The sequence below is a fragment of the Ranitomeya imitator genome, chromosome 3 (assembly GCF_032444005.1).
Source record: "Ranitomeya imitator isolate aRanImi1 chromosome 3, aRanImi1.pri, whole genome shotgun sequence".
NCBI classification, from domain to species: domain Eukaryota; kingdom Metazoa; phylum Chordata; class Amphibia; order Anura; family Dendrobatidae; genus Ranitomeya; species Ranitomeya imitator.
In genome coordinates, this window is record NC_091284.1 from 371,288,117 (window position 1) to 371,314,823 (window position 26,707).

Genomic DNA, 26,707 nt, shown 5'->3' on the forward strand with positions numbered 1-26,707 from the left:
ATACATATATATATATATATGTCTCACTGACATATATATATATATATATATATATATATTAATATATATATATATATATATATATATATATATATATATATACAGTGGGGCAAAAAAGTATTTAGTCAGTCAGCAATAGTGCAAGTTCCACCACTTAAAAAGATGAGAGGCGTCTGTAACTTACATCATAGGTAGACTTCAACTATGGGAGACAAACTGAGAAAAAAAATCCAGAAAATCACATTGTCTGTTTTTTTAACATTTTATTTGCATATTAGGGTGGAAAATAAGTATTTGGTCAGAAAAAAACAATCAAGATTTCTGGCTCTCACAGACCTGTAACTTCTTCTTTAAGAGTCTCCTCTTTCCTCCACTCATTACCTGTAGTAATGGCACCTGTTTAAAATTGTTATCAGTATAAAAAGACACATGTGCACACCCTCAAACAGTCTGACTCCAAACTCCACTATGGTGAAGACCAAAGAGCTGTCAAAGGACACCAGAAACAAAATTGTAGCCCTGCACCAGGCTGGGAAGACTGAATCTGCAATAGCCAACCAGCTTGGAGTGAAGAAATCAACAGTGGGAGCAATAATTAGAAAATGGAAGACATACAAGACCATTGATAATCTCCCTCGATCTGGGGCTCCACGCAAAATCCCACCCCGAGGGGTCAGAATGATCACAAGAACGGTGAGCAAAAATCCCAGAACTACGCGGGGGGACCTAGTGAATGAACTGCAGAGAGCTGGGACCAATGTAACAAGGCCTACCATAAGTAACACACTACGCCACCATGGACTCAGATCCTGCAGTGCCAGACGTGTCCCACTTCTTAAGCCAGTACATGTCCGGGCCTGTCTGAAGTTTGCTAGAGAGCATTTGGATGATCCAGAGGAGTTTTGGGAGAATGTCCTATGGTCTGATGAAACCAAACTGGAACTGTTTGGTAGAAACACAACTTGTCGTGTTTGGAGGAAAAAGAATACTGAGTTGCATCCATCAAACACCATACCTACTGTAAAGCATGGTGGTGGAAACATCATGCTTTGGGGCTGTTTCTCTGCAAAGGGGCCAGGACGACTGATCCGGGTACATGAAAGAATGAATGGGGCCATGTATCGTGAGATTTTGAGTGCAAACCTCCTTCCATCAGCAAGGGCATTGAAGATGAAACGTGGCTGGGTCTTTCAACATGACAATGATCCAAAGCACACCGCCAGGGCAACAAAGGAGTGGCTTCGTAAGAAGCATTTCAAGGTCCTGGAGTGGCCTAGCCAGTCTCCAGATCTCAACCCTATAGAAAATCTTTGGAGGGAGTTGAAAGTCCGTGTTGCCAAGCGAAAAGCCAAAAACATCACTGCTCTAGAGGAGATCTGCATGGAGGAATGGGCCAACATACCAACAACAGTGTGTGGCAACCTTGTGAAGACTTACAGAAAACGTTTGACCTCTGTCATTGCCAACAAAGGATATATTACAAAGTATTGAGATGAAATTTTGTTTCTGACCAAATACTTATTTTCCTCCATAATATGCAAATAAAATGTTAAAAAAACAGACAATATGATTTTCTGGATTTTTTTTTCTCAGTTTGTCTCCCATAGTTGAGGTCTACCCATGATGTAAATTACAGACGCCTCTCATCTTTTTAAGTGGTGGAACTTGCACTATTGCTGACTGACTAAATACTTTTTTGCCCCACTGTATATATATATATATATATATACAGTACAGACCAAAACTTTGGACACACCTTCCCATTTAAAGATTTTTCTGTATTTTCATGACTATGAAAATTGTACATTCACACTGAAGGCATCAAAACAATGAATTAACACAAGTGGAATTATATACATAACAAAAAAGTGTGAACCAACTGAAATTATATCTTATATTCTAGAATCTCCAAAATAGCCACCTTTTGCTTTGATGACTGCTTTGCACACTCTTGGCATTCTCCTGAGGTGTGCCCTATCAGGTTTAATAAGTGGGATTTCTTACCTTATAAATGGTGTTGGGACCATCAGTTGTGTTGTGCAGAAGTCTGGTGGATACACAGCTGATAGTCCTACTGAATAGATTGTTAGAATTTGTATTATGGCAAGAAAAAAGCAGCTAAGTAAAGAAAAACGAGTGGCCATCATTACTTTAAGAAATGAAGGTCAGTCAGTCCGAAAAATTGGGAAAACTTTGAAAGCGTCCCCAAGTGCAGTGGCAAAAACCATTAAGTGCTACAAAGAAACTGGCTCACATGAGGACCGCCCCAGGAAAGGAAGACCAAAAGTCACCTCTGCTTCTGAGGATAAGTTTATCCACATCACCAGCCTCAGAAATCGCAGGTTAACAGCAACTCAGATTAGAGACCAGGTGAATGCCACACAGAGTTCTAGCAGCAGACCCATCTCTACAACAACTGTTAAGCGGAGATTTTGTGGAGCAGGCCTTCATGGTAAAATAGCTACTAGGAAACCACTGGTAAGGGCAGGCAACAAGCAGAAGAGACTTGTTTGGGCTAAAGAACATAAGGAATGGACATTAGACCAGTGGAAATCTGTGCTTTGGTTTGATGAGTCCAAATTTGAGTTCTTTGGTTCCAACCACCGTGTCTTTGTGTGACGCAGAAAAGGTGAATGGATGGACTCTATATGCCTGGTTCCCACCGTGAAGCATGGAGGAGGAGGTGTGATGGTGTGGGGGTGCTTTGCTGGTGACACTGTTGGGGATTTATTCAAAATTGAAGGCATACTGAACCAGCATGGCTACCACCGCATCTTGCAGCGGCATGCTATTCCATCCGGTTTGTGTTTAGTTGGACCATCATTTATTTTTCAACAGGACAATGACCCCAAACACACCTCCAGGCTGTGTAAGGGCTATTTGACCAAGAAAAAGAGTGATGGGTGCTATGCCAGATGACCTGGTCTCCACAATCACCAGACCTGAACCTAATTGAGATGGTTTGGGATGAGATGGACCGCAGAGTGAAGGCAAAAGGGCCAACATGTGCTAAGCATCTCTGGGAACTCCTTCAAGATTGTTGGAAGACCATTCCCGGTGACTACCTCTTGAAGCTTATCAAGAGAATGCCAAGAATTAGGTATATACTCACCCTCGGACGCGCCCTGCTTCTTTCCGGCAGCCTTCCTTCCTAAGAATCAGCGCTTGCAGGACCTTGCGGTGACGTCGCGGCTTGTGATTGGTCGCGCGAGCGGTCACATGGGCGGTCGCGCGACCAATCACAAGCCGCGACGTCACCGCAAGGTCCTGCAAGCGCTGATTCGAAGGAAGAAAGGCTGCCGGTTAGTACCAGGGCGCGTCAGAGGGTGAGTATAGCGATATTTTTTATTTTAATTCTTTATTTTACACTTAAATATGGATTCCGATACCGATTTCCGATATTGCAAACATATCGGAACTCGGGATCGGAATTCCGATACCAGATTCACAAGATCGCCGACTTCATGGCCGACCCCACACAGGGGTCCGGTCGGGTTTCATGAAACCCGACTTTGCCAAAAGTCGGCGACTTCTGAAAATGGCCGACCCGTTTCGCTCAACCCTAGTCCCTACCTATCTGTCACACTGTGCCAACCCTGCTGCACTGCACAGTGAAGAGAAGAACATTGCAAGACATGGCTGACACTCTAGTTGGCATATGCCAACAAATGTGCAAAGCGCATCTTCATGGTTACGTGATTACGGCTGGAACTGGTAGAGCCTGACCATGTATATATTATATTACATTATATGTCTGGCATCTGGTAGCATACCACAAATAAAAGTATGGAATAGTGTAGTAGACGGCACTATTCCATATAGCAGTATCCTGACAATAGACGTACTGTAAGCCCTCACACAGCTCTCTCGATATACAATATGTGCCCTCACATAGCCTCCTATATACAGTATGAGATCTCATATTGCCTCCTATACCGGGTTGTACTGGCCCACCGGAGAACTGGAGGATTCTCCGGTGGGTCCAGGCACTGACACCTGCTGGCTTATTGGCCAGCAACTGCATAGGGCCCCCACAGCTCCAGGGCCCCCCAGCCAGTGGCATGTCGCTAATTGCTGCACGCCCAGTTGCTATGGGGCCCCTGAGTCAAGAGGGCCCTCCCTGTGCCAGAGAGCGGCAGCTGGAGACAGAACCCTGTCCCCACTGCTAAAGAGAAATGAATATTCACGGGCGTGAAGAGGAGTGCATACCATTTCACTTTAATAGCTGGCAGCATTAGCCGCAGGCTGCGGCTAACACTGTCCGCCGGTGCTGCTGAATCGGGGCCATAGAGGTGGGCCCCTAAAGGGTGGTGAACCCTGATTACGATCCCTGCAGCTTGGCACCGGAGTGGAGTTCCTGTCTGACTCATTGCGGCTGGATCAAGTCATCATTCAGCGTGACTGTTTCAGAGAGGAAGCTGCCAGGATGTGCTTCAGCTGCTGAGATTGTGCGGAGTGGAGAGGTGAGTGGAGTGGGTGCTGTGTGTGTCTCTCTGCCTGCCTGCCTCCATGTATGTGGCTGTGTATGTGATGCAGTGCTTTGTGTGTGTGTGTGAGAGACAGTGGGGTGGTGCTGTCTGTGTGTGGTGCTGTATGTGTGATAGTGGTGTTGTGTGTGTGTATTGGAGATTAGCAATGATTTGGGTGATGGGGCGGTGGGGGAGAACGTTATGATCGTGGTGGGGGAGGCAATGATAGTGGTGATGGGGGAGGCAATGATGGTGGTGGTGGGGGGAGGCAATGATGATGGTGGTGGGGGAGGCAATGATGGTGGTGGTGGGGAAGGCAATGATGATGGTGGTGGGGGCAATGATGATGGTGGTGGGGGAGGCAATGATGATGGTGGTGGGGGAGGCAATGATGGAGGGGTGGAATGGGCAATGGTGGGGTGGTGGGGGAGAAGGCAATGTTGGTGGTGGGGGAGGCAATGAAGATGGTGGTGGAGGCAATGATGGTGGTGGGGGAGGCAATGATGATGATGGTGGTGGGGAGGCAATGATGACGTTGGTGGAGGAGGCAATAATGGAGGGGGAGGAATGGGCAATGATGGGGTGGTGGGGGAGAAAGCAATGGTAGTGGTGGGGGAGGCAATGATTGAGGTGGTGATGAGTACAATGATGGGGTAGAGGGGGAGAACAATGATGGTGGTGGAGGGGGCTGCATTATACCCTTTCAGGAGGGCTGCATTATATCCTATGAGGGGGCTACATTATAATTCTGTGGGGGGCTGCATTATTCTCTCAGAGGGCTACATCATACTATATGAAGGGAGCTGCATTATGCCCAATGAGTGGGCTACAGTATATTCTATGGGGGCTGCCTTATGAGGGGGTTGCAATATATTGTGAGGGGGCTACATTATATTCTGTGGAGGGGCTGCATTGTATTATATGTGGGGGGCAGCATTATTCTCCCAGGGGGCTACATCATACAATATGAGGGGAGCTGCATTATGCATTATGAGGAGGCTACAGTATATTCTATGGGGGGCTGCCTTATGGGGGGGTTGCATTATATTCTGAGGGGCTACATTATATTCTGTGGAGGGGCTGCATTATACTATATGAGGGAGGCTGCATTATGCCATATGAGGGTGCTACATTATATTCTATGCAGGGGCTGCATTATACCTTATGAGAGGGTTGCATTATATTTTGTAAGGTGCTGTATTATACACTATGAGGGGGGCTGCATGATATTTTATGAGGGAGGCTACATTATATTCTATGAGGGGGGCTGCTTTATATTCTATGAGGGGGTTACCTCAACCCCTGCTACATAATTAAGACATGTACCACCTCATATTATACCCTGATATTAGCGTGTTTTATCACACAATTGATGGTCTTGAATTTATTTATGTAGCTACATAGTGGGGCCCAAGACTGATTTTCTCTGGTGGGCCCAAGGTGCTCCAGTCCGACGCTGCTTCTGTATACAGTGTGAGCCTTCACATAACCCCTGTATACAGCAGGGGCCCACACAGAGCCCCCCATATGTGGTATCAGCCCTCACAAAGACCCCTATATACAACAGGAGCCCTCACAGAGACCCCTATATACAGCAGGATCACTCACATAGCCTCAATATATACAGAATTATTTCCCACATAGCCCCTATATACAGTATGAGCCATCACATAGCCCCCATATATACAGTATGAGCCATCATATATTTTTCTATATACATGAACAAATCCTACACACACATTAAAAAAGAAAAACACCTCTCTCCCGTTGCCTCGTAGCTCTGCTCCAGTCTTTGCTGTGTGGACTGACTCTCCGCACAACAGAAGTGATGTAGTGACATCATCACGTCTGCTGTCTCAGTCACACACACTGACTGGTGGTGGAAGGAGTTGGTGATTTTGTCCTCCAACATTATCTTCCTAAAGATGCAGATGTGGTGAAATCTGGATGCAGGTTGGCTGTATGGTATGGCCTGCAGACCAGTGTTTTTGGGCATTTGGCTATCTCAAATAGCCCGGTCCGACTGCCTCACTCTGCCCAGATCTGCTATATATAAGCCGTATACTAATCTGTGTACTGGGTGTTACGTACTTTACTATGTGCACATATATACAGTGTTATATACACTGACTGAGCACTCCTGGACCTGACTGCAGAACCTCACACATTATAAAGTGTATCTGATATATAATGCTGGACATCCTGGATCCGGGCTCAGGGTCAGACAGTGCAGTCACTCTATCTGAGGATCACTTTGAGTTATTGCTGCAGCTTGAGCTTACATACAGATCAGGTGACGCTGGAGCCGATGGCCCCACTGACCAAATGACCTGATCTGTATGTAAGTTTCGGATGGTGCAATAAATCTCACAGTACCTCAGATGGATCCTAGACAAGACAGCAGGAATCAGATCAAGCCCCTTCACATACCTCCTACTCTGGCCTGGCCCCTGGACCTCTGCTGACCTCATCACTCTCCGGCAGAGTGAAACAGGTGCACAGCTGACGTTGAATCAGCAGACACACAGCCTGCAGTGTCTGCAAGAGTGGAATGATAGCTGGTACTTATCCTCATCTAATACAGTGCCGGCACCGATCTACTAAAGCAGCAGAAAGCCGAGCCCCTCTCAGTATGCCCCTGCCCGTAAGTGCCCCCCTCCATCTCCAGGCCCCGATGCAGCTGCACCAGCTACATCGGCGGTAGGGCCACCCCTGGATAGATAGATCTGAGATAGATACAGTTAAGTCCATATATATTTGGACAGAGACAACATTTTTCTAATTTTGGTTATAGACATTACCACAATGAATTTTAAACAAAACAATTCAGATGCAGTTGAAGTTCAGACTTTCAGCTTTCATTTGAGGGTATGCACATTAAAATTGGATGAAGGGTTTAGGAGTTTCAGCTCCTTAACATGTGCCACCCTGTTTTTAAAGGGACCAAAAGTAATTGGACAGATTAAATAATTTAAAATAAAATGTTCATTTCTAGTACTTAGTTGAAAACCCTTTGTTGGCAATGACTGCCTGAAGTCTTGAACTCATGGACATCACCAGACGCTGTGTTTCCTCCTTTTTGATACTCTGCCAGGCCTTCACTGCGGTGGTTTTCAGTTGAATTTTGTTTGTGGGCCTTTCTGTCTGAAGTTTAGTCTTTAACAAGTGAAATGCATGCTCAATTGGGTTGAGATCAGGTGACTGACTTGGCTATTCAAGAATATTCCACTTCTTTGATTTAATAAACTCCTGGGTTGCTTTGGCTTTATGTTTTGGGTCATTGTCCATCTGTAGTATGAAACGACGACCAATCAGTTTGACTGCATTTGGCTGGATCTGAGGACACAGTATGGCTCTGAATACCTCAGAATTCATTCGGCTGCTTCTGTCCTGTGTCACATCATCAATAAACACGAGTGACCCAGTGCCACTGGCAGCCATGCATGCCCAAGCCATCACACTGCCTCCGCCGTATTTTACAGGTGATGTGGTATGCTTTGGATCATGAGCTGTACCACGCCTTCGCCATACTTTTCTCTTTCCATCATTCTGGTAGAGGTTGATCTTGGTTTCATCTGTCCAAAGAATGTTCTTCCAGGACTGTGCTGGCTTTTTTAGATGTTTTTTTTAGCAAAGTCCAGTCTAGCCTTTTTCTTCTTGATGCTTATGAGTGGCTTGCACCGTGCAGTGAACCCTCTGTATTTACTTTCATGCAGTCTGCTCTTTATGGTAGATTTGGATATTGATACGCCAACCTCCCGGAGAGTGTTGTTCACTTGGTTGGCTGTTGTAAAGGGGTTTCTCTTCATCATGGAGATTATTCTGCGATCATCCACCACTGTTGTCTTCCGTGGGCGCCCAAGTCTTTTTGCATTGATGAGTTCACCAATGCTTTCTTTCTTTCTCAGGATAATATTGTAGCAATTTCTCAGATGGGTTTTTTCTGTTTTCGCAGCTTAAGGATGGCTTGTTTCACCTGCATGGAGAGCTTCTTTGACCGCATGTTTACTTCACAGCAAAAACTTCCAAATGCAAGCACCACACCTCAAATCAACTCTAGGCCTTTTATCTGCTTAATTGAGAATGACGTAACGAAAGGATTGCCCACACCTGTCCATGAAATAGCCTTGGAGTCAATTGTCCAATTACTTTTGGTCCCTTTAAAAACAGGGTGGCACATGTTAAGGAGATGAAACTCCTAAACCCTTCATCCAATTTTAATGTGGATACCCTCAAATGAAAGCTGAAAGTCTGAACTTCAACTGTATCTGAATTGTTTTGTTTAAAATTCATTGTGGCAATATCTATAACCAAAATTAGAAAAATGTTGTCTCTGTCGAAATATATATGGACTTAACTGTAGGTATGAAATAGATAGATACCATATTTTTCTGACTATAAGACACACTGGACCATAAGACACACCCCAAATTTTCAGAAGAAAAATGGGGAAAAAAATTAATGCGTCAAAAGAGGTTTCATATTACAGTCCAAATTCAGCTTACGGGGGGGGGGGGTGATTAGGAGCACTGGTGAAGCGGGGTCACAGGAGGTGTTCAGTGGTCTGGTGAAGATCTCACTCAACCCACGCTTGTGCAGCAGGTTCAGTGGTGCAGGAAGCTCTGCCATTTTGTGAAAGCCTGGATCCTCCGCACTTCCATTGCTGTAATGCTGTGGTACCAGGAAAATGGCTATCGGAGATCTCAATCTACATATGCGCGGCCTCCGGCGGCAATTTTCCTGGAGGCCAAAGCATTACAGCAATGGAAGTGCGGGGGCTCCAGGCCTCCCAAAATGTCAGCAGAACCCCTGCACCACCAAACATCTCCAAAACTGCCACGCATCAGCCTAGGATGGATGCGTAGGGGCTCTGCGATTTCACAAAATGTCAGCAGAGCCCCTGCACCACCGAGCACCTGTGAAACTGCTGCGCACCATCCTGAGATGAGACTCCTGGTAAGTACATCCGGACTCTATAAGACACACCCCCATTTCCCTCCAAAATTTTGGGAGAAAAAGTGCGTCTTATAGTCTGAAAAATACGGTAGATATGTAATAGATGGATAGAAGGCATTTCCAATAGATAACAGATCTACATTGTATCTACTGAAGAACGTTGGTTGCTCTTATTACATCTTACTCTTGATTTGAAAATCATAAAAGCCAGGATTAATTTAAGAATTGAAATCAGTTTCCTCCTTTGCTCACCATTTACTGAATTAACCATTTCCCTGTTATGAATGTATTTCATATGACTTTGTAAAGTGGCACATTACTAGCTAAGGATATATGAGGTACGTCATGGATACTAATGGCCATATTTCAGCTTGGATTGCAACTACAAAAAGAATACAGGGCTTATTTTGAAGCTGAGATTGCAAATGGCCATAGTACCATGTTTCCCCAAAAATTAGACCTACCCCTGAAAATAAGCCCTAGCATGATTTCATAAGATTTTTGGAGTATGCTTGAAATATAAGCTCTACTCCAAAAATAAGCAATAGTTACAGTTAGGGCCGGAATTAGAGGGAGTCAAACTGGGAAACCCCCCAGGGTTCCTACTCTCTTTGAGTACCACAGCATTTCTATTACAAGGTTAAGATTGCTTAATGTCTTTGTTGACTTCACAGTCATGTGACCATGATTTCAGCAAAGGTTTCTTAACTGCAGGAGTCTAGAGGAACTCTAAACAGTAGACAGGCTGGTAAGCAGGGTCAGAGTTAGGGGGAAGGGGAGGAAATCTAGGCAATTTTGCAGGGCCCCCACTCTCTTAGAGGCAACCAGCATTTCTATTCCGAGGTTAATGTTGCTTAAAGACATTTGGTGACATCAAAGGTCTCTTAACTGCAGTCGTCTAGAGCTGAAGAGAAGAAAGGCTGGTATGTATAATCAGGGCTAGGAATTTTGGGTCCCCATACTTGCAACATTTTCAGGGCCCCATTGAGACTCTGCCCAGGCTCCACCCCTCGAACTGTCCACAGCCCCACCGCTCTCTCTTGGATAAACTCCACTTGTCACCAATCACACATTAACGGTTCCCATCACCAGATCACACATATAGCCAGCAGCTTTTGTTTTGGTCAAAATATTTATTTAGCCTGCCACCACGACAAGGTAGACTCTCTTGGCCAGGCCTTACTCTACTCTATCCTATTAAACATTTGTTAATATATGCAATGCCATTTAGGTATATATTTTTTTTTTCAATTTTTAAAATGACCAATAATACCACATACAAGGGACAAATACCACAACACCATGACCAGATCACAGATTACCGCCACATAGTGACCTATAATACCATCTACAAAGAACAAATACCGTCACACCATGTCCAGACCACATATTACCACCACAGTGACCGAACAATATCACTTGCAAGGAAATACTACCACACCATGTCCAAATCACATATTACCACCACATGGGACCAATAATACCAGATACAGGAAACAAATACCACCACACCATGACCAAATCGCATATTACCACCTCATAGTAACCTATAATACCACATACAAAGGAACAAATACCACCACATCATGTCCAGACCACATATTACCATCACAGTGACCGAATAATAGCACATACAAGGAAAAAATCCCACCGCACCATGTCAAGATCACATATTACCACCACATGGTGACCAATAATACCACATACAGGGAACAAATACCGCCACACCATGACCAGACCACATATTACCATCACACTGACTGAATAATAGCACTTACAAGGGACAAATACCGCCACACCATGGCCGGACAACATATTACCACCACATAGAGACTGATTACTACAATACTGATCATTAATAAAAAAACACAATATTATCACCAAAAGTGCCATTATACACAGGAGATCTGTACTTAGTATGCAGTGTCTGTGTACAGGTAATACAGTGATCACCAGTGGCAATGTACACAGGAGCTCTGTATATAGTGTCAGTGTAAAGATAATACAGAGATCACCAGTGCCATTATACACAGGAGATCTGTAATTAGTTTGCAGTGTCTGTGTACAGGTAATGCAGTGATCACTGGTGACATTGTATGCAGGACCTCTGTATATAATGCCAGTGTACCGGTAATACAGTGATCACCAGTGCCATTATACACAGGAGCTCTGTATATAGTGCCAGTGTACAGGTAATACAGTGATCACTGGTGACACTGTACACAGGAACTCTGTATATAGTGTATAGGTAACACACTGACTCACCAGTGACGTCTCTAGGTGAAGTCCTTCAGCTTCGCTTTTCATCTTCATTCAGCACGGACAGCCATGACGTCTTCCAGCCAGGACTCGTCTCTGCAGGAAATAACACAGTTATCAAGAGCTCCTCTTGCTGAACACATTACTTATTTTGTTCCCAACTTCTACACTACACCAGATGAAGAAAAAAAGGCGACATAGTGTCACTCTGCACAGTAACAAGACCACGCCCCCCTATTTAAAACAGTATCCTCAAAAAATTAAATAAATACATCACTGCAGTAATAATATCCCTTAATTAGCCACTATGGTAATAATATCCCCCATCCTGGCCCCGTGTATCTCATTCCTGGTTCCAGCCATATGTTCTCCCATTCTGCCCTCATGAGTATCCATTCTGCCCCATATGATCTCTCCATCCTGCCTCATCTGTCCCATGATCCTGCCCCATCTGTCCAATGATTCTGCCCCATCTCTCCCATGATCCTACCACCCCATCTGTCCCATGATCCTACCACCCCATCTATCATGGTGCAGGATCATCCTGCACCATTTCCTGCCCCATCTGTCTCCATCCTGCCCCATCTGTCTCCATCCTGCCCCGTGTCTCACATTCTGCCCCCCTTTGTCTCACATTCTGCCCCCTGTGTCTCACATTCTGCCCCCTGTGTCTCCATCCTGCCCCCTGTGTCTCACATCCTGCCCCGTCTCTCACATCCTGTCCCCGTGTCTCACATCCTGCCCCCTGTGTCTCACATTCTGCCACCTGTGTCTCACATACTGCCCCGTGTCTCACATCCTGCCCCATGTCCCACATTCTGCCACCTGTGCCTCACATTCTGCCCCCTGTGTCTCACATCCTGCCCCGTGTCTCACATCCTGCCCCGTGCCTCACATTCTGCCCCCTGTATCTCACATTCTGCCCCCTGTGTTTAGCATGCTGCCCCCATGTCTCACATTCTGCCCCTGTGTCTCACGTCACATTCTGCCCTATGTGTTGTTTCCATTCCTGCTCCCTGTGTTGTTTCCATCCTGCCCCCTGTGTCTCACATTCTTCCCCCTGTGTTGCTTCCATTCCTGCCCCGTGTTGTTTCCATTTCTGCCTCCTGTGTTTCCATTCCTGCACCCTGTGTTTTCATTTCTGCCCCCGTGTCTCCATCAAGCCCCTGTATCTCCATCAAGCCCCCGTGTATCCATTCTTCCCCGGGCTTTTTCAGTAAAAATAAAAAAAACAGCTTTCTCCTTACCTTGCCACTGTCCAGGGTCGACGTCCATCCCAGGCATTCCAGTACGGACTCGCCAGTAATGAAAATTACATCATACACCGGCGACGTGTGTGCTGACGTCAGCTGCCAGCCTCCGATTGGCTGGCAGCTCTAACTACTACCTTACGGTAAGGCAACAGAGAAACTGAACCTGCGTCTCAGGCGCAGGTTCAATGTACCGTCAGAAACCTGCCACTGGGGCCCGGGCCCGATGGGCAGATGAGATGGGGCCCATTGCGGGCCCTCTCTGCCCACCGGGCCCCATACGCTAGTCAGGGCAGTAATGCCCTGATGGCAGCCCTTTGTATAATTACATCTGCAGTGTGTGTGTGTGTATACAGTACATGTGTATGTACATCTCTGCCAGGGGAGCTCAGCAAGATTCCTAATTTATCAAGTGATGTGTACCTTTTAATGAATTACGTGCATCCTACTCCAGCGGCCTAATTCATTGCACAATGTCAATCTCAATGCACCAGGACCATTGTTATCTTTAGTACCTCGCCCAGTGTAAATAGGAGACATGCTGCCGATGATACAGTATGTATGGGGGCAGAATGATCTATTAGTGATCGTATTAACCCAATCATTCTTCGTCAACCTGTGTAAAAAGCAGATTGTTGCACATGGAAAAAGGAAATTTATGATGGAATTTAGATTTTGGAGTGTTGCGATGATGCTCCAGAATGTGATGACACGATTATATTTGTATAAAGGTTGAAATTTTTTTGGGGGGGGTTCAAGAATAAATGTGGATTGTTGTTCATGAAAAAAAAATAAGATATTCAGCGAAAATAAGCCCTGGCCCATCTTTTGGAGCAAAATATAATATAAGACCCTGTTTTATTTTCAGAGAAACATGATTGCGATCCAGCCCAAGATATCAGAGGTTAAAATGAGAGCTGCGGATGTCTGCAGCTCACACTCCTGACTGTCACTTGAAGGGCTCATTCTCACATGCGAGAAACTCAGATGAGTCTCGCACGTCAATACCCGGCACTGCACTCGGCACTCGGATCGGAACGTGCGGCCGCGTAGCAGTACATGCAGCCGCACACTCCGCTCCTGAGTGTCGGGTGCAGGCCGGGTATTGACTCCTCCGAGTTTCTCGCATGTGTGATCACGGGCCAAACCTGCAATATTTCTGGCTGGGCGAATACAGTGGCAATTCTTCAAAATGAGTCCTGGCGCGTGTAACTGTGATCCAGGCTGAGATACAGCCATTTAAAATGCCATTCCCCACTTCAGCCAGTGTGAAGCAGGAAATAGGGTACTGCAGAGTAGCTGACAGGCTTGGATTGCAGTTTTATGATCATTTCACAAAATTAGTGAAAAGTTATAAAAGTCTCATGAACCGTCAAAAACTTTCAATATATACTACCGTACATCTTGTCACACAAAAAATAAGCTATCACCCAGCTCTGTTGATTAAAAAATAAAAAAAAGTGGTAAATTATAAATGAAAGATTCCATGTCTGTCTGCACCTTGCAAGCGCCCAACTTCTTGTATGTTTTAGCACATCACAATAAAGGAAGCTTTTTACGTCGTATGGCAAGGGCTGCTATATCCTTTTTACTATAGTCTATTCACAAAAAAGGTATAGAGTCATAGAAGATATAAATATTACATTTTATTTATTGCATCACAATAAAACATAATTAAAAAAGGTTAAAATCACTAAATAATAATAATAATAATAATAATAGCCCCTTCCAAAAATCTGCCATGGATGGGAGCTTGCTCAGAAGTTGACCGCTTTACTTACATAGTGTCATTGTCTTGCAGTACTTTGCAATTCGGAGGCTACATGTAAAACAATATCATGTGAGCCCCATCGGGGACAGCAATGATAATGTCTGTATAGCAATGCGGAATATGTTGGCACTATATAAAAAAAATAAAGATTATTATTATGAAAGGCATGCTTTTTCTGGAAGAATGTAGAATGGGGGAGGGGAAATGGGAAAGAGTTAGGGAAGAAAATCTGGTAAACCTGCCTAAAAATAATTGTTTTTAGGGCGTGTTTAAAATTGTCGACACTGGAAATCAATCTGCTTTTTAGCTTATATTCAATATGTTATTTTGGTTAATCAGTTATTTTCCAGGACATGAGGTCTGTCTCGTGGTATTTACCTTTGTCACTTCATTGTGGGGATCTCCAATGTCACTCCCAGTACATATCCCTTATTATTGATTAACTCAGTGACAGTGAAAACTTCACCAAAGGACACACACGTGATAGGAGAGGAATGTATAAGTGTTAGACACTATAGGGCAGATTCATGAAGGCTGGTATCGCACACACCAGTCTTAACGAAGAACTCGCTTGAGTATGATGCGACAAATTCTGGGCCGCCACTCAATGCATTTGGTTCTCACTCTCAGTGCGCCTCACGAGAAATGCTATTACTAGAATTTCTGGTGTAAGAAATGTCAGCACTTTTGCTGAACTTGTCAGGTGGGCGCACATTATAGCGTACCTGCTTCAAATTTGTAGAAATGCAGGATATTTTTGAGTGGCAGCTTTCAGATTGCACTAATACAGAATCGTAGGCTAGGAAATATTATATGTAATTGCCTAATTTAAAATCAAAGCTATAGTAGAGTGTTATTTGTATTACTTTTACCAGCTTTAAAGCAATTTAGTAGTAGTGTCCGAGAGGAAGGACTGCAGTGTACTGTAGAGTAGCCAAATGCCTCTGCATCACTCGCTGGGTCACAGGAAACGTCTCCCACAGTTTAAGGCAATGTGCCAAACTATCAGCAATACCGAATATTGAGCCCAGGTATGCTCTAAGGGCATGTGCACACATTATATTTTAGACACACCGGCTTTTTTGTCCTCAAACATCTTTTTCTGACATTTTTTATCTTTTTTTTTGTAGTTTTCGCCTGTTTTTTTTTTTTTGACATTTTGATAGAAATGATTGGCTTAGAAGCCGCCCGAAGAATGGTCAGGGGGATGTCTTTTAGCAACTACATGAATTTCGAAGCCTGAAATACAGTAGTTAAAAGAAAAAGCTCAAAAAGACTGAACGCATGCGCAGCATGTTGTTTTGATATTGCAATGAATATATTCATTATTTCTATTTTTGAATCACTTTTTCAGGCGGTTTCCTGAGCTGACAGTCTAAAAAAGACATAGTGTGTACATACCCTAATGGAGAAATCTAATTTTAAAAGAACCTATCACCACTCCTGACATCTCTGTTTTCTTTAGTCCTTCTATTTCTCACGTAATAACAATTTTTGACCATCTTTTGTTAGACCTTTGTGTTGTCTCCTCTGTTATTCCTTCTAGTAATAATCTTTATATAACGCTAACATATTCTGAAGCCCTTTACAGACATTATCATCGCTGTCCCCGATGGGGCTCACAATCTAAATTCCCTATCAGTATGTCATTTTGAGTGTGGGAGGAAACCGGAGAACCCGGAGGAAACCCACGCAAACACGGGGAGAACATACAAACCCCTTGCAGATGTTGTCCTCGGTGGGATTTGAACCTAGGACTCCAGTGCTGCAGTACTAACCATTGAGCCACCGTGTTGCCTCTAAAAATGAATAAATATATTGAAATTTAGGTGGGTCAGTTGGTGGTGTGTCTCTACACAGTCTTAGGCCACATTCACACGCTCAGTATTTCGTCAGTATTTTGCCTTAGTATTTTTAAGCTAAAACCAGGAGTGGGTGATAAATACAGAAGTGGTGACGTGTTTCTATTATACAGTATGTTTCCTCTGATTGTTCCACTCCTGGTTTTGGCTTACAAGAACTGAGGTTAAATACTGACCAAATACTGAACCTGTGAACGTGGCCTAAAGGTACCTTCACACTGAACGATATCGCTAGCGATCCGTGACATTGCAGCGTCCTGGCTAGCGATATCGTTCAGTTGGACACGCAGCAGCGATCAGGATCCTGCTGTGATGTCGTTGGTCGCTGCAGAAAGTCCAGAACTTTATTTCGTCGCTGGACTTCCTGCAGACATCGCTGAATCGGCGTGTGTGACGCCGATTCAGCGATGTCTTCACTGGTAACCAGGGTAAACATCGGGTTACTAAGCGCAGGGCCGCGCTTAGTAACCCGATGTTTACCCTGGTTACCAGCGTAAATGTAAAAAAACAAACACTACATACTTACCTTCTGCTGTCTGTCCCCCGGCGCTGTGCTTCTCTGCTCTGGCTGTGAGCGCCGGCCAGCCGGAAAGCACAGCGGTGACGTCACCGCTCTGCTTTCCGGCCGCTGTGGTCACAGTCAGTGCAGGAAAGCACAGCGCCGGGGGACAGACAGCAGAAGGTAAGTATGTAGTGGTTGTTTTTTTTACGTTTACGCTGGTAACCAGGGTAAAGATCGGGTTACTAAGCGCGGCCCTGCGCTTAGTAACCAGATGTTTACCCTGGTTACCAGGGGACCTCGGGATCGTTGGTCGCTGGAGAGCTGTCTGTGTGACAGCTCTCCAGCGACCAAACAGCGACGCTGCAGCGATCGACATCGTTGTCGGTATCGCTGCAGCGTCGCTGAGTGTGAAGGTACCTTTAGGCTGAGTGCAGGCAACAGTAGATTCAATCATCAAAGAGAATCGTCAACTATGCAAATCACATGCTGATCAAATGCTGACCAGACTGTGATCCAATTCTCTCAGCTGAGGAGGAGAAGATGGAAAAGATATTTCTCCATCTTCTCCATTCTGTCAGTCTGTGGAAATCGGATTGCACTCAGATGACATCCGAAGTTTTCGACAGACTCGGACTGCGTCTGAGGAAATAATTGGACATATGCACTCCCTCACTGAATAATATGCGGACAAGTGATATATGTCAAAATGACAGATAGCACTCATCCGATAATTACGGTTGTGTGCCCGAGCCTTAATACAATCCAATCAGTGCTGGCAAGGTCACACTGAGTAAAGACACACCCCTGTGATAAGGAGAAGGAGAATACCCATTTGGTAATTTATTCTTACATTTCCTAATAAAGAGTAACAGAAGAATGGAACATCTTACTCCATCTGGACATGTCAGGAGAGTTAACAGTTTATAGTTAAAGGATGATTTATTTTGTTTACCCATAGTCTATCAGACTTAGAAAATAACAATCACAGCTAAATTCCCTCTCCACACATCCAGTGCTCATTTCTGCTGCTGCCCCAGATTTTGGTGACAGGCTCCAGCTCACCGCTGAGCCAGTGATTGGCTGCAGTGGTCACGTGCACTATAGTTGTGACATCACCAAAGTAGCTTGTCAACAAGGACCCCAACAGTAGCCGAGAGGCATGCTGTGTCTGGGAAAGGTGAATGTAGCCATGTTTGTTATTTTTTGCATGCAAGCCCATGAATAAATCAAAATTAATTATTTGAAAAGTCACAAAGATACAAAAACAAGCCAGACGTCCTGGACCTCAATGCACTAAATTATCTGGAAAGCTAAAGGGACTGGATATTTAAATAAAAAGGTTGATTGCAGGGGTCTGTTGCAAACTCGGCTTTGGGAAAATGGCCGCCGCGATCTCTAATGCGCACGCGCGGCATCCCGCGGCCATTTTCCTGAAGCCCCGTGCAGCAGAGCACTCGATCTGCGCACGCGCGGCCCCAGGAAGATGGAAGCCCCCACCGATGCAAGAGATTACAGCGCAGATCGCGCGCTGCTTGTTCACCACTACGCCACTACGCCACCAACGTAAAGCTGAGGAAGAACCAGCGATGTCACCACGCCCTCCCGACCTGACCAGCCTGATTGACAGGCGAAAACGGCGACTTTGGTAAGTTATATCTCAGCATAGGTGGGGAATCAGGGTACACTACATACACTATAGGAACACACAGCGCAGGCCCTATTTAACAGTATTTATAGCTCAATCTCAAAAAACGGGGTGACAGGTTCCCTTTAACATTAACATTCTAATATTTAACATTCTCTTAATGATCACTATAATGTTATGGTGTACTTGTTTTAATATTGTGTATTTTCAGAATAATCCTTTACAAGGAACCTGTCATTAGATTCGTGCTGACCTAACTGTCACAGCTGCGCCCGCCCGCGATACCTCTTTCCTTTCACTTCCCGGTGTGATGCTGATTGGGGTTCTCACCGCGTCTCACCGGCACTTCCTGCTTCTCGGCCGCCCCGAGGATCTCGCTGTCCGCGCATGCGTCCTGGGCAGCTTAGGATGCGGCCTCGCGCTTCTCCGGCGCCTTATGTGGCCAGGATGACTTTAACCGGAAGCGCTGTCCTGTCATGATGGCAGCTACTGGGTTATCAGGCTGATTCCTGCTAGAGAAGGCGCCTGATTATCGTCAGTATCTGCCCTTGTGTCAGCCTTGGCGCTCGTGCTTTTGCTTGTCTGTACTCAGGTCCCTGTGTGCTTCTCTGTGTGCTAATTCTGTGTGTGCCTTATCTTGCTCTGATCTTACTGTCTTATAGTGCCTGTCTTCGGTCCCTGGATGTTCTAGGATTCTTCCCTGTCTCCTCCTTTTCCTAGTCCTCGGTTTCTGTCCCCACACCTCCATCTCCCATCACTGATACTGCATATTTGTCTGCCCCTAGTTGTTTGTCTGTTCACTGGTGCTCCCTGTCATCTCACCATCTGACCCTTTGTGTATTCTGTCTCCTACGAGCTGTCCCCCTGGTGCCGCTGTCGTGGTATGTAGCCCCTTTGAGCCTGCCCCTGTATAAGGGGTGGTTCCCTAGGTCAGCTCACTTAGGGGTGGTCCGGTATCACGAACCAGAGGGTCATCTCAAGGAGTTGTCACACTAACAATGAGTAGCATCAGTCTGAACCAGAAACCTCTTTCTTCGATATGATGCTGCGTGAAAATGTAGAAGAGTTGGCCGGGCAGCATAGGGAGAGAACTGACTAGTCCGGATGGCTTCTTCCAGCCTACTCCAGTTGATTGACTGCTTTCTCCCATCTCCCATGTGTGTCAATCACTTGGAACAGTATGGGGAGAAGGGCTGCACTTGACTAGACACATCTCTCCCTATAGGCCCTGACCAGCTTTACAATTATGTTTTTTCTTAAATGCTGCAGCATTTTAGAGAAAGACATACCAGGCCACCATGGCACATCCAGGCTCTGATTCATGCTGTCTGTAGTTTGGGCAGCATGAATCTAATGATAGGTTCTTTATAAAGATAGTGGACCCTTATATCACACCAACCAAGGCTATATTTTAATGGCATTTTTCTTTGTATTCTTGTGGATTTGCACTTCACATTTTAATTTATATCTACAGTCTAAAAATACTTGTTAGTTAGTCAATGGTCTTGAAGAGTCTTTTGATTAAAAAAAAGAGTGGCTGCAGACGTCTGAATCCTGACAGCATGTGGCACATACACTGTCAGGATTCCCTGGTATTACTGGTGAGTGTAGCTATTTACGTGATTAGAATTATGAGATTTGAATACATTGAGTCACATGCCTACTAGACATGTTCAGCTTCTCTTAATTTAATTGTATTGTGGGAAGCCAGGCATGCTAGTTAGAATGTGGCCAGACGTATGAAAATCCATTCTAGTGGTGACATGACCACCTGCTCTCACTGGCAAAACTGGAGTCTGCAGTTCCATAAAGTGACTGCAGAATTTTATAACAAGACTGGACAAACCCTTTAAAAATGACCAAGTACTTGTTATAAATATCTATTGTTCTGCCTGGTGCGACTCTCAGGAATGAAGTGAAACAGGAGCAAAAGAAAAGCAATGTAAGATTAAGAAGAACAATAGGATTTAAATCAAGTTAAAATTACATTTATGGCAAGTGACAAGACATCTTTAAAGGGAACCTGTCAGCAGGATTGTGCATAGTAACCTACACACACTTTCAGATCGGTGCCATTATACTGAATAAAATGATACCTTGGTTGATGAAATTGGTCTTGTGGCCGTTTCTTAATCTTTATTTTCAGTTTCGTGGCTTCTGCTTAGCTAAATCAAATAGTTTTTTTATTCTTAGTATAACTCATTCAATTTTTATTATTTTGTTACCTGGCAATGTGGTCTTTTATTTTATTTATCATATGCAATATATTTTATGTGCTCTTATTTGTGCAGGCACTTGTTCTTATATTCATATTTGTAGTACCATATACTGTTATTAATAAAGGTATTTTAACCTTAATAATGTTGTATTGTTCTATTGTCCTTTGACCTTTTGTTTGGGCTTTTTTTCTTTGGGTTTGTTTCCTGCAAATCCATGTCCCTCGTGATGTATTGGCTGCTGTCCTATCTCAGGTCCTTTGCTCTCTATACAGATGCACAGATGCATATAACCTATTTTCATGTTTAACAAGTGTCCTTCTTCCAGTATCACAGATAAGGGGAAGAATAGCCTTGTTTGATTATGTAATCTATTTGCATAGATTTTCCTCCTCTGTTTTAAAAATCAACAAACTATCAGGCCAAGACAATGTATGATTAGCATAACAGCAAACATCACTAGTCATCAAGGATAAGAGCACAATATGTTACATTAAATGCCAACTTACAAATCAATATTACAGGCTTGCGCAAGCAAAAGTCTGCTTTTTTGACCAACCAGAAATCAACACTTAAATTCAAAAGTCAACATATAGATAACAGTCTATTCTTCCTGGCTTGCTAAAATAGTCATCTGGTTAATTAAGATGCAATGCTGTATCTCCACATTGCTTCTCCATTTTAATTAGCCAGACATGATAGGATGCCAATCATCCTTCTCCACTTATCAGGGAACAGTCCACTGCATGTCTTTAAGCACAGTCACAAATGTAAGAGGTCTCACCTTTATGACAACAAAACTTCTATCATCCAGTTCCCTCAGAGCATATTCCATGTCCTACTTGTGAAAATAAATGCCACACGTAATTGAGGAGAAATGACTCATATCTAGTGTTGAGCGATACTGTCCGATACTTGAAAGTATCGGTATCGGATAGTATCGGCCGATACCCGAAAAATATCGGATATCGCCGATACCGATATCCGATACCAATACAAGTCAATGGGACATCAAGTATCGGAAGGTATTCTCATGGTTCCCAGGGTCTGAAGGAGAGGAAACTCTCCTTCAGGCCCTGGGATCCATAGGGATGTGTAAAATAAAGACTTAAAATAAAAAATATTGATATATTTACCTCTCCGGCGGCCCCTGAACTCAGCGCGGGTAACCGGCAGGCTTCTTTGTTCAAAATCAGCGCTTTTAGGACCTAAGAATCACGTCCCGGCTTCTGATTGGGTCGCGACCAATCACAAGCCGGTACGTCTTTGAAAGTCATTAACGCGCTGATTTTTAAAAATGAGCGCGTTAATAGCTTGCGGTGACGTCGCGGCTTGTGATTGGTCGCGTGGCCGCGACCAATCACAAGCCGCTACGTCTTTGAAAGTCATTACCGCGCTCATTTTTAAAAATGAGCGCGTTAATAGCTTGCGGTGACGTCGCGGCTTGTGATTGGTCGCGTGGCCGCGACCAATCACAAGCCGCTACGTCTTTGAAAGTCATTACCGCGCTCATTTTTAAAAATGAGCGCGTTAATAGCTTGCGGTGACGTCGCGGCTTGTGATTGGTTGCGTGGCGGTCACATGGGCGGTCCGCGACCAATCAGAAGCCGGGACGTGATTCTCAGGTCCTAAAAGCGCTGATTTTGAACAAAGAAGCCTGCCGGTTACCCGCGCTGAGTTCAGGGGCCGCCGGAGAGGTAAATATATCAATATTTTTTATTTTAATTCTCTATTTTACACATCTCTATGTATCCGATACCGATACCCGATACCACAAAAGTATCGGATCTCGGTATCGGAATTCCGATACCGCAAGTATCGGCCGATACCCGATACTTGCGGTATCGGAATGCTCAACACTACTCATATCCATTGTGTCCACACATAGCGTCTTCCACATTCCGTAATTCCTGGATTAAATCCTATTCAATCCATCGAAGCTGGCTCAACACTACTCATATCCATTGTGTCCACACATAGCGTCTTCCACATTCCGTAATTCCTGGATTAAATCCTATTCAATCCATCGAAGCTGGCACAGCTCATGTAGTTTACATTTCTTGATGAGGTTATATATCCACTCTGGTCTTCTTCCCAAGGCCGAGTTGGTGGGGTTGGACATAGTGGCGTCCGAAACCTGCTCTGCATGCCTCATTAATGGTCTGCTGGGTCTGTCTGTACATCTCCCTGCTTGTGGAGCCCTGAACGGTGTCTGAGAACACCAGTCCCCTGCAGCTCCTCCGGTTCTGCCAGGCTGTGTAGTATCCCATTGCTGCCACCATAATGTGGAGACATGGGGGGGTGGGTGGGCTCCCAGTTCCGCTAGCCGAAACAGCATGGACCAGGGATCGTCCCAAAAAACACCCGCTCTCCCTTTAACATTGGCATAATGCTTCTCAGACAACACAGGGTGCGGGTAAAACAGTGTGGCTGTACTTTATTGAATCACAAAACTGGCAGATAACATTTGCAGCAGTCCCAGCAAAATACTCCAAGATGGTGCACATTACAGAGTCTCACCCTTCCGCTGACTTCCCGGGCTAATGGCAACTGCTTCTTCAGAGCTTCCAAGGTTGACAACCCCACCTGTGGCATGCACACAGAGAGGAGGTAATGACAAGTGTAAGAAGATGACAGTCCATTAAGGTGCTAAGCCATTTGACACCTGGGTCACAACCTTTCTTCTCCAAACATCTCCATGGAGCCAAGTGACCGACGGGTCCCAATCCTGGCTAATCCAGAGCTATTCAATCAACATTAATAATTAGCATATCAGCAAACATCACTAGTCATCAAGGATAAGAGCACAATATGTTACATTAACACTAGAAGTCCCAGAAATTTCGAGTTCCAAAGATTCCAAAGGTAGAAATGTTAAATGACCTCTCTCTGGGACTTCTAGTGTTAAAAAAATAGTCATCTGGTTAAGATACAATGCTGTGTCTCCACAGAAGTGTCCCACCTTTAACTTTTTTTTAGTTCAAAGGCTTGCTCTGTGTATACCGTATATACTCGAGTATAAGCCGAGATTTTCAGCCCAAAATTTTGGGCTGAAAGTGCCCATCTCGGCTTATACTCGAGTCACGGTGGGCGGCAGGGTCGGCGGGTGAGGGGGAGAGGGCGCTGATGCATACTCACCTAGTCCCGGCGGTCCTGACGCTCCCCCTGCCTGTCACATGGTCTTCGTTGCTGCAGCTCTTCCCCCGTCCAGCGGTCACGTGGGACCGCTCATTAGAGAAATGAATATGCGGCTCCACCTCCGATAGGGGTGGAGCCGCATATTAATTTCTCTAATCAGCGGTGCCGGTGACCGCTGATAGAGGAAGAGGCTGCGGCACCGAAGACCGTGTGACAGGCAGAGGGAGCGGGACGCCGAGAGCAGGTAAGTATGTAATATTCACTTGTCCACTTTCCACCCGCCGGGTGCCGCTCTGTCTTCACGTCCTCTTGCACTGACTGTTCAGGTGTGCGCGGCGCCTTCTGCCTTATCAGTCAGTGCAGAGAGACGCCGGGACGCTGGGAGCTGCAAGCAGCAAGGTGAGTATGGCATTTTTTTTTTTTTGCAGCAGCAGCAATGGCACAGCTTTCTATGGCACAGCTATGGGGCAGGAATGAACGGCGCAGAGCACTATATGGCAGCTATGGGGCAGGAATGAACGGTGCAGAGCACTATATGGCAGCTATGGGGCAATAATGAACGGTGCAGAGCACTATATGGCAGCTATGGGGCAATAATGAACGGGCAGAGCACTATATGGCATATTTATGGGGCAATAATGAACGGCGCAGAGCACTATATGGCAGCTATGGGGCAGGAATGAATGGCGCAGAGCACTATATGGCAGCTATGGGGCAGGAATAAACGGTGCAGAGCACTATATGACAGCTATGGGGCAATAATGAATGGTGCAGAGCACTATATGGCACAGCTATGGGGCAGGAATGAACGGTGCAGAGCACTATATGGCACATCTATGGGGCAATAATGAACGGCGCAGAGCACTATATGGCAGCTATGGGGCAATAATGAACGGGCAGAGCACTATATGGCAGCTATGGGGCAATAATGAACGGCGCAGAGCACTTTATGGCACAGCTATGGGGCAATAATGAACGGCGCAGAGCACTATATGGCAGCTATGGGGCAATAATGAACGGCACAGAGCACTATATGGCAGCTATGGGGCAATAATGAACGGCGCAGAGCACTATATGGCACAGCTATGGGGCAATAATGAACAGCGCAGAGCACTATATGGCACAGCTATGGGGCAATAATGAACGGTGCAGAGCACTATATGGCAGAGCTTTCTATGGCACATCTATGGGACCATAATGAACGGTGCAGAGCACTATATGGCAGAGCTTTCTATGGCACATCTATGGGGCAATAATGAACGGTGCAGAGCACTATATGGCACAGCTTTATATGGCACATCTATGGGGCAATAATGAACGGTGCAGAGCACTATATGGCACAGTTTTATATGGCACATCTATGGGGCAATAATGAACAGTATGGAGCATTATATATGGCACAGCTTTATATGGAGCATCTATGGGGCAATAATGAACAATATGGAGAATTATATGTGGCACAGCTTTATATGGAGCATCTATGGGGCAATAATGAACAATATGGAGCATTATATGTGGCACAGCTTTATACAGAGTATCTATGGGGCAATAATGAACGGTATGCAGCATTATATGTGGCACAGCTTTATATGGAGCATATGGGCAATAATGAACGGTATGGAGCATCTATTTTTATTTTTTAAATTCACCGGTAGCTGCTGCATTTTCCACCCTAGGCTTATACTCGAGTCAATAAGTTTTCCCAGTTTTTTGTGGCAAAATTAGGGGGGTCGGCTTATACTCGGGTCGGCTTATACTCGAGTATATACGGTAATTAAAAAAATTAGTCTTACCTACCCCATGCCACTCCAACCTTCTTCTCAGTGCCTGTGCCTGGCTTTGCGCAACAGCAGTGGTGACATCACAACTACAGGACATGACCGCTGCAGTCTATCACTGGCCTAAGGGATGTTTTGCCATCTACTTCAGCATGACTGCTTAGAAAAAAAATCAATTTAAATGTATAAATGTGGATAAATGTCCATTAGAAATATAGTAATATATACAAGGTAATTTTTCATGCTCGGTAGTGAATGGGAATAATGAACAAGAATATGACTTGTACAAAAATGAAAAAAAAGTAAAATGATCCTGCAAAATATGCTTTTTAAAAAACATAATATGGAAAAATGTGGTTGTATCAATTTACAGAACTTTTTTTATTCTACAAGACAAGTCATTTTCTCCTGACTCTATGTTTCTACAGGAAGTACAGACGTGAACCAAAGCTGCACCAAAGGCTGTGAGGCTTGTTCCGAGGTCAACGGTTGCGTCAAGTGCTTACCAAAGCTTTTTATCCATTTGGAAAGAAATGACATACGACAAATTGGTGTCTGCTTGCCATCTTGCCCTAAAGGATACTATGGAGATCGTAATCGGGATATTAGCAAGTGCATGAGTAAGTTGACCTTTACTAAATAGAATTTAGAAATGTCATTATTAGTGATGAGCGAACATGCTCGCCACTGTTCGTTACTTGCCCGAGTATCGGGGTACTTGGGGTACTCGCTGAGCGGCGAGCATTTCCGGGATTATTCGGCGTTAACTGCAGTCTCCATCCAGCAGTTTTGGCGGACTTTAGAGACCCAATCATGGTACAGGGATTGTCTGCCAGGCCATGAAACGCCGCAACCATCTTT

At 44.8% G+C, this 26,707-nt stretch overlaps 1 protein-coding gene across 1 annotated transcript in view; it reads left to right on the forward strand.

Moving 5' to 3' along the window:
* RSPO1 (R-spondin 1) overlaps window positions 1-26,707 on the forward strand; it is a 221,349-nt gene that overhangs the window by 150,427 nt on the left and 44,215 nt on the right. The window contains exon 3 of the mRNA XM_069756909.1: window positions 26,275-26,466. Within this exon, the coding sequence (XP_069613010.1) occupies window positions 26,275-26,466 (192 nt within the window). The remainder of the gene's footprint in view (window positions 1-26,274; window positions 26,467-26,707) is intronic.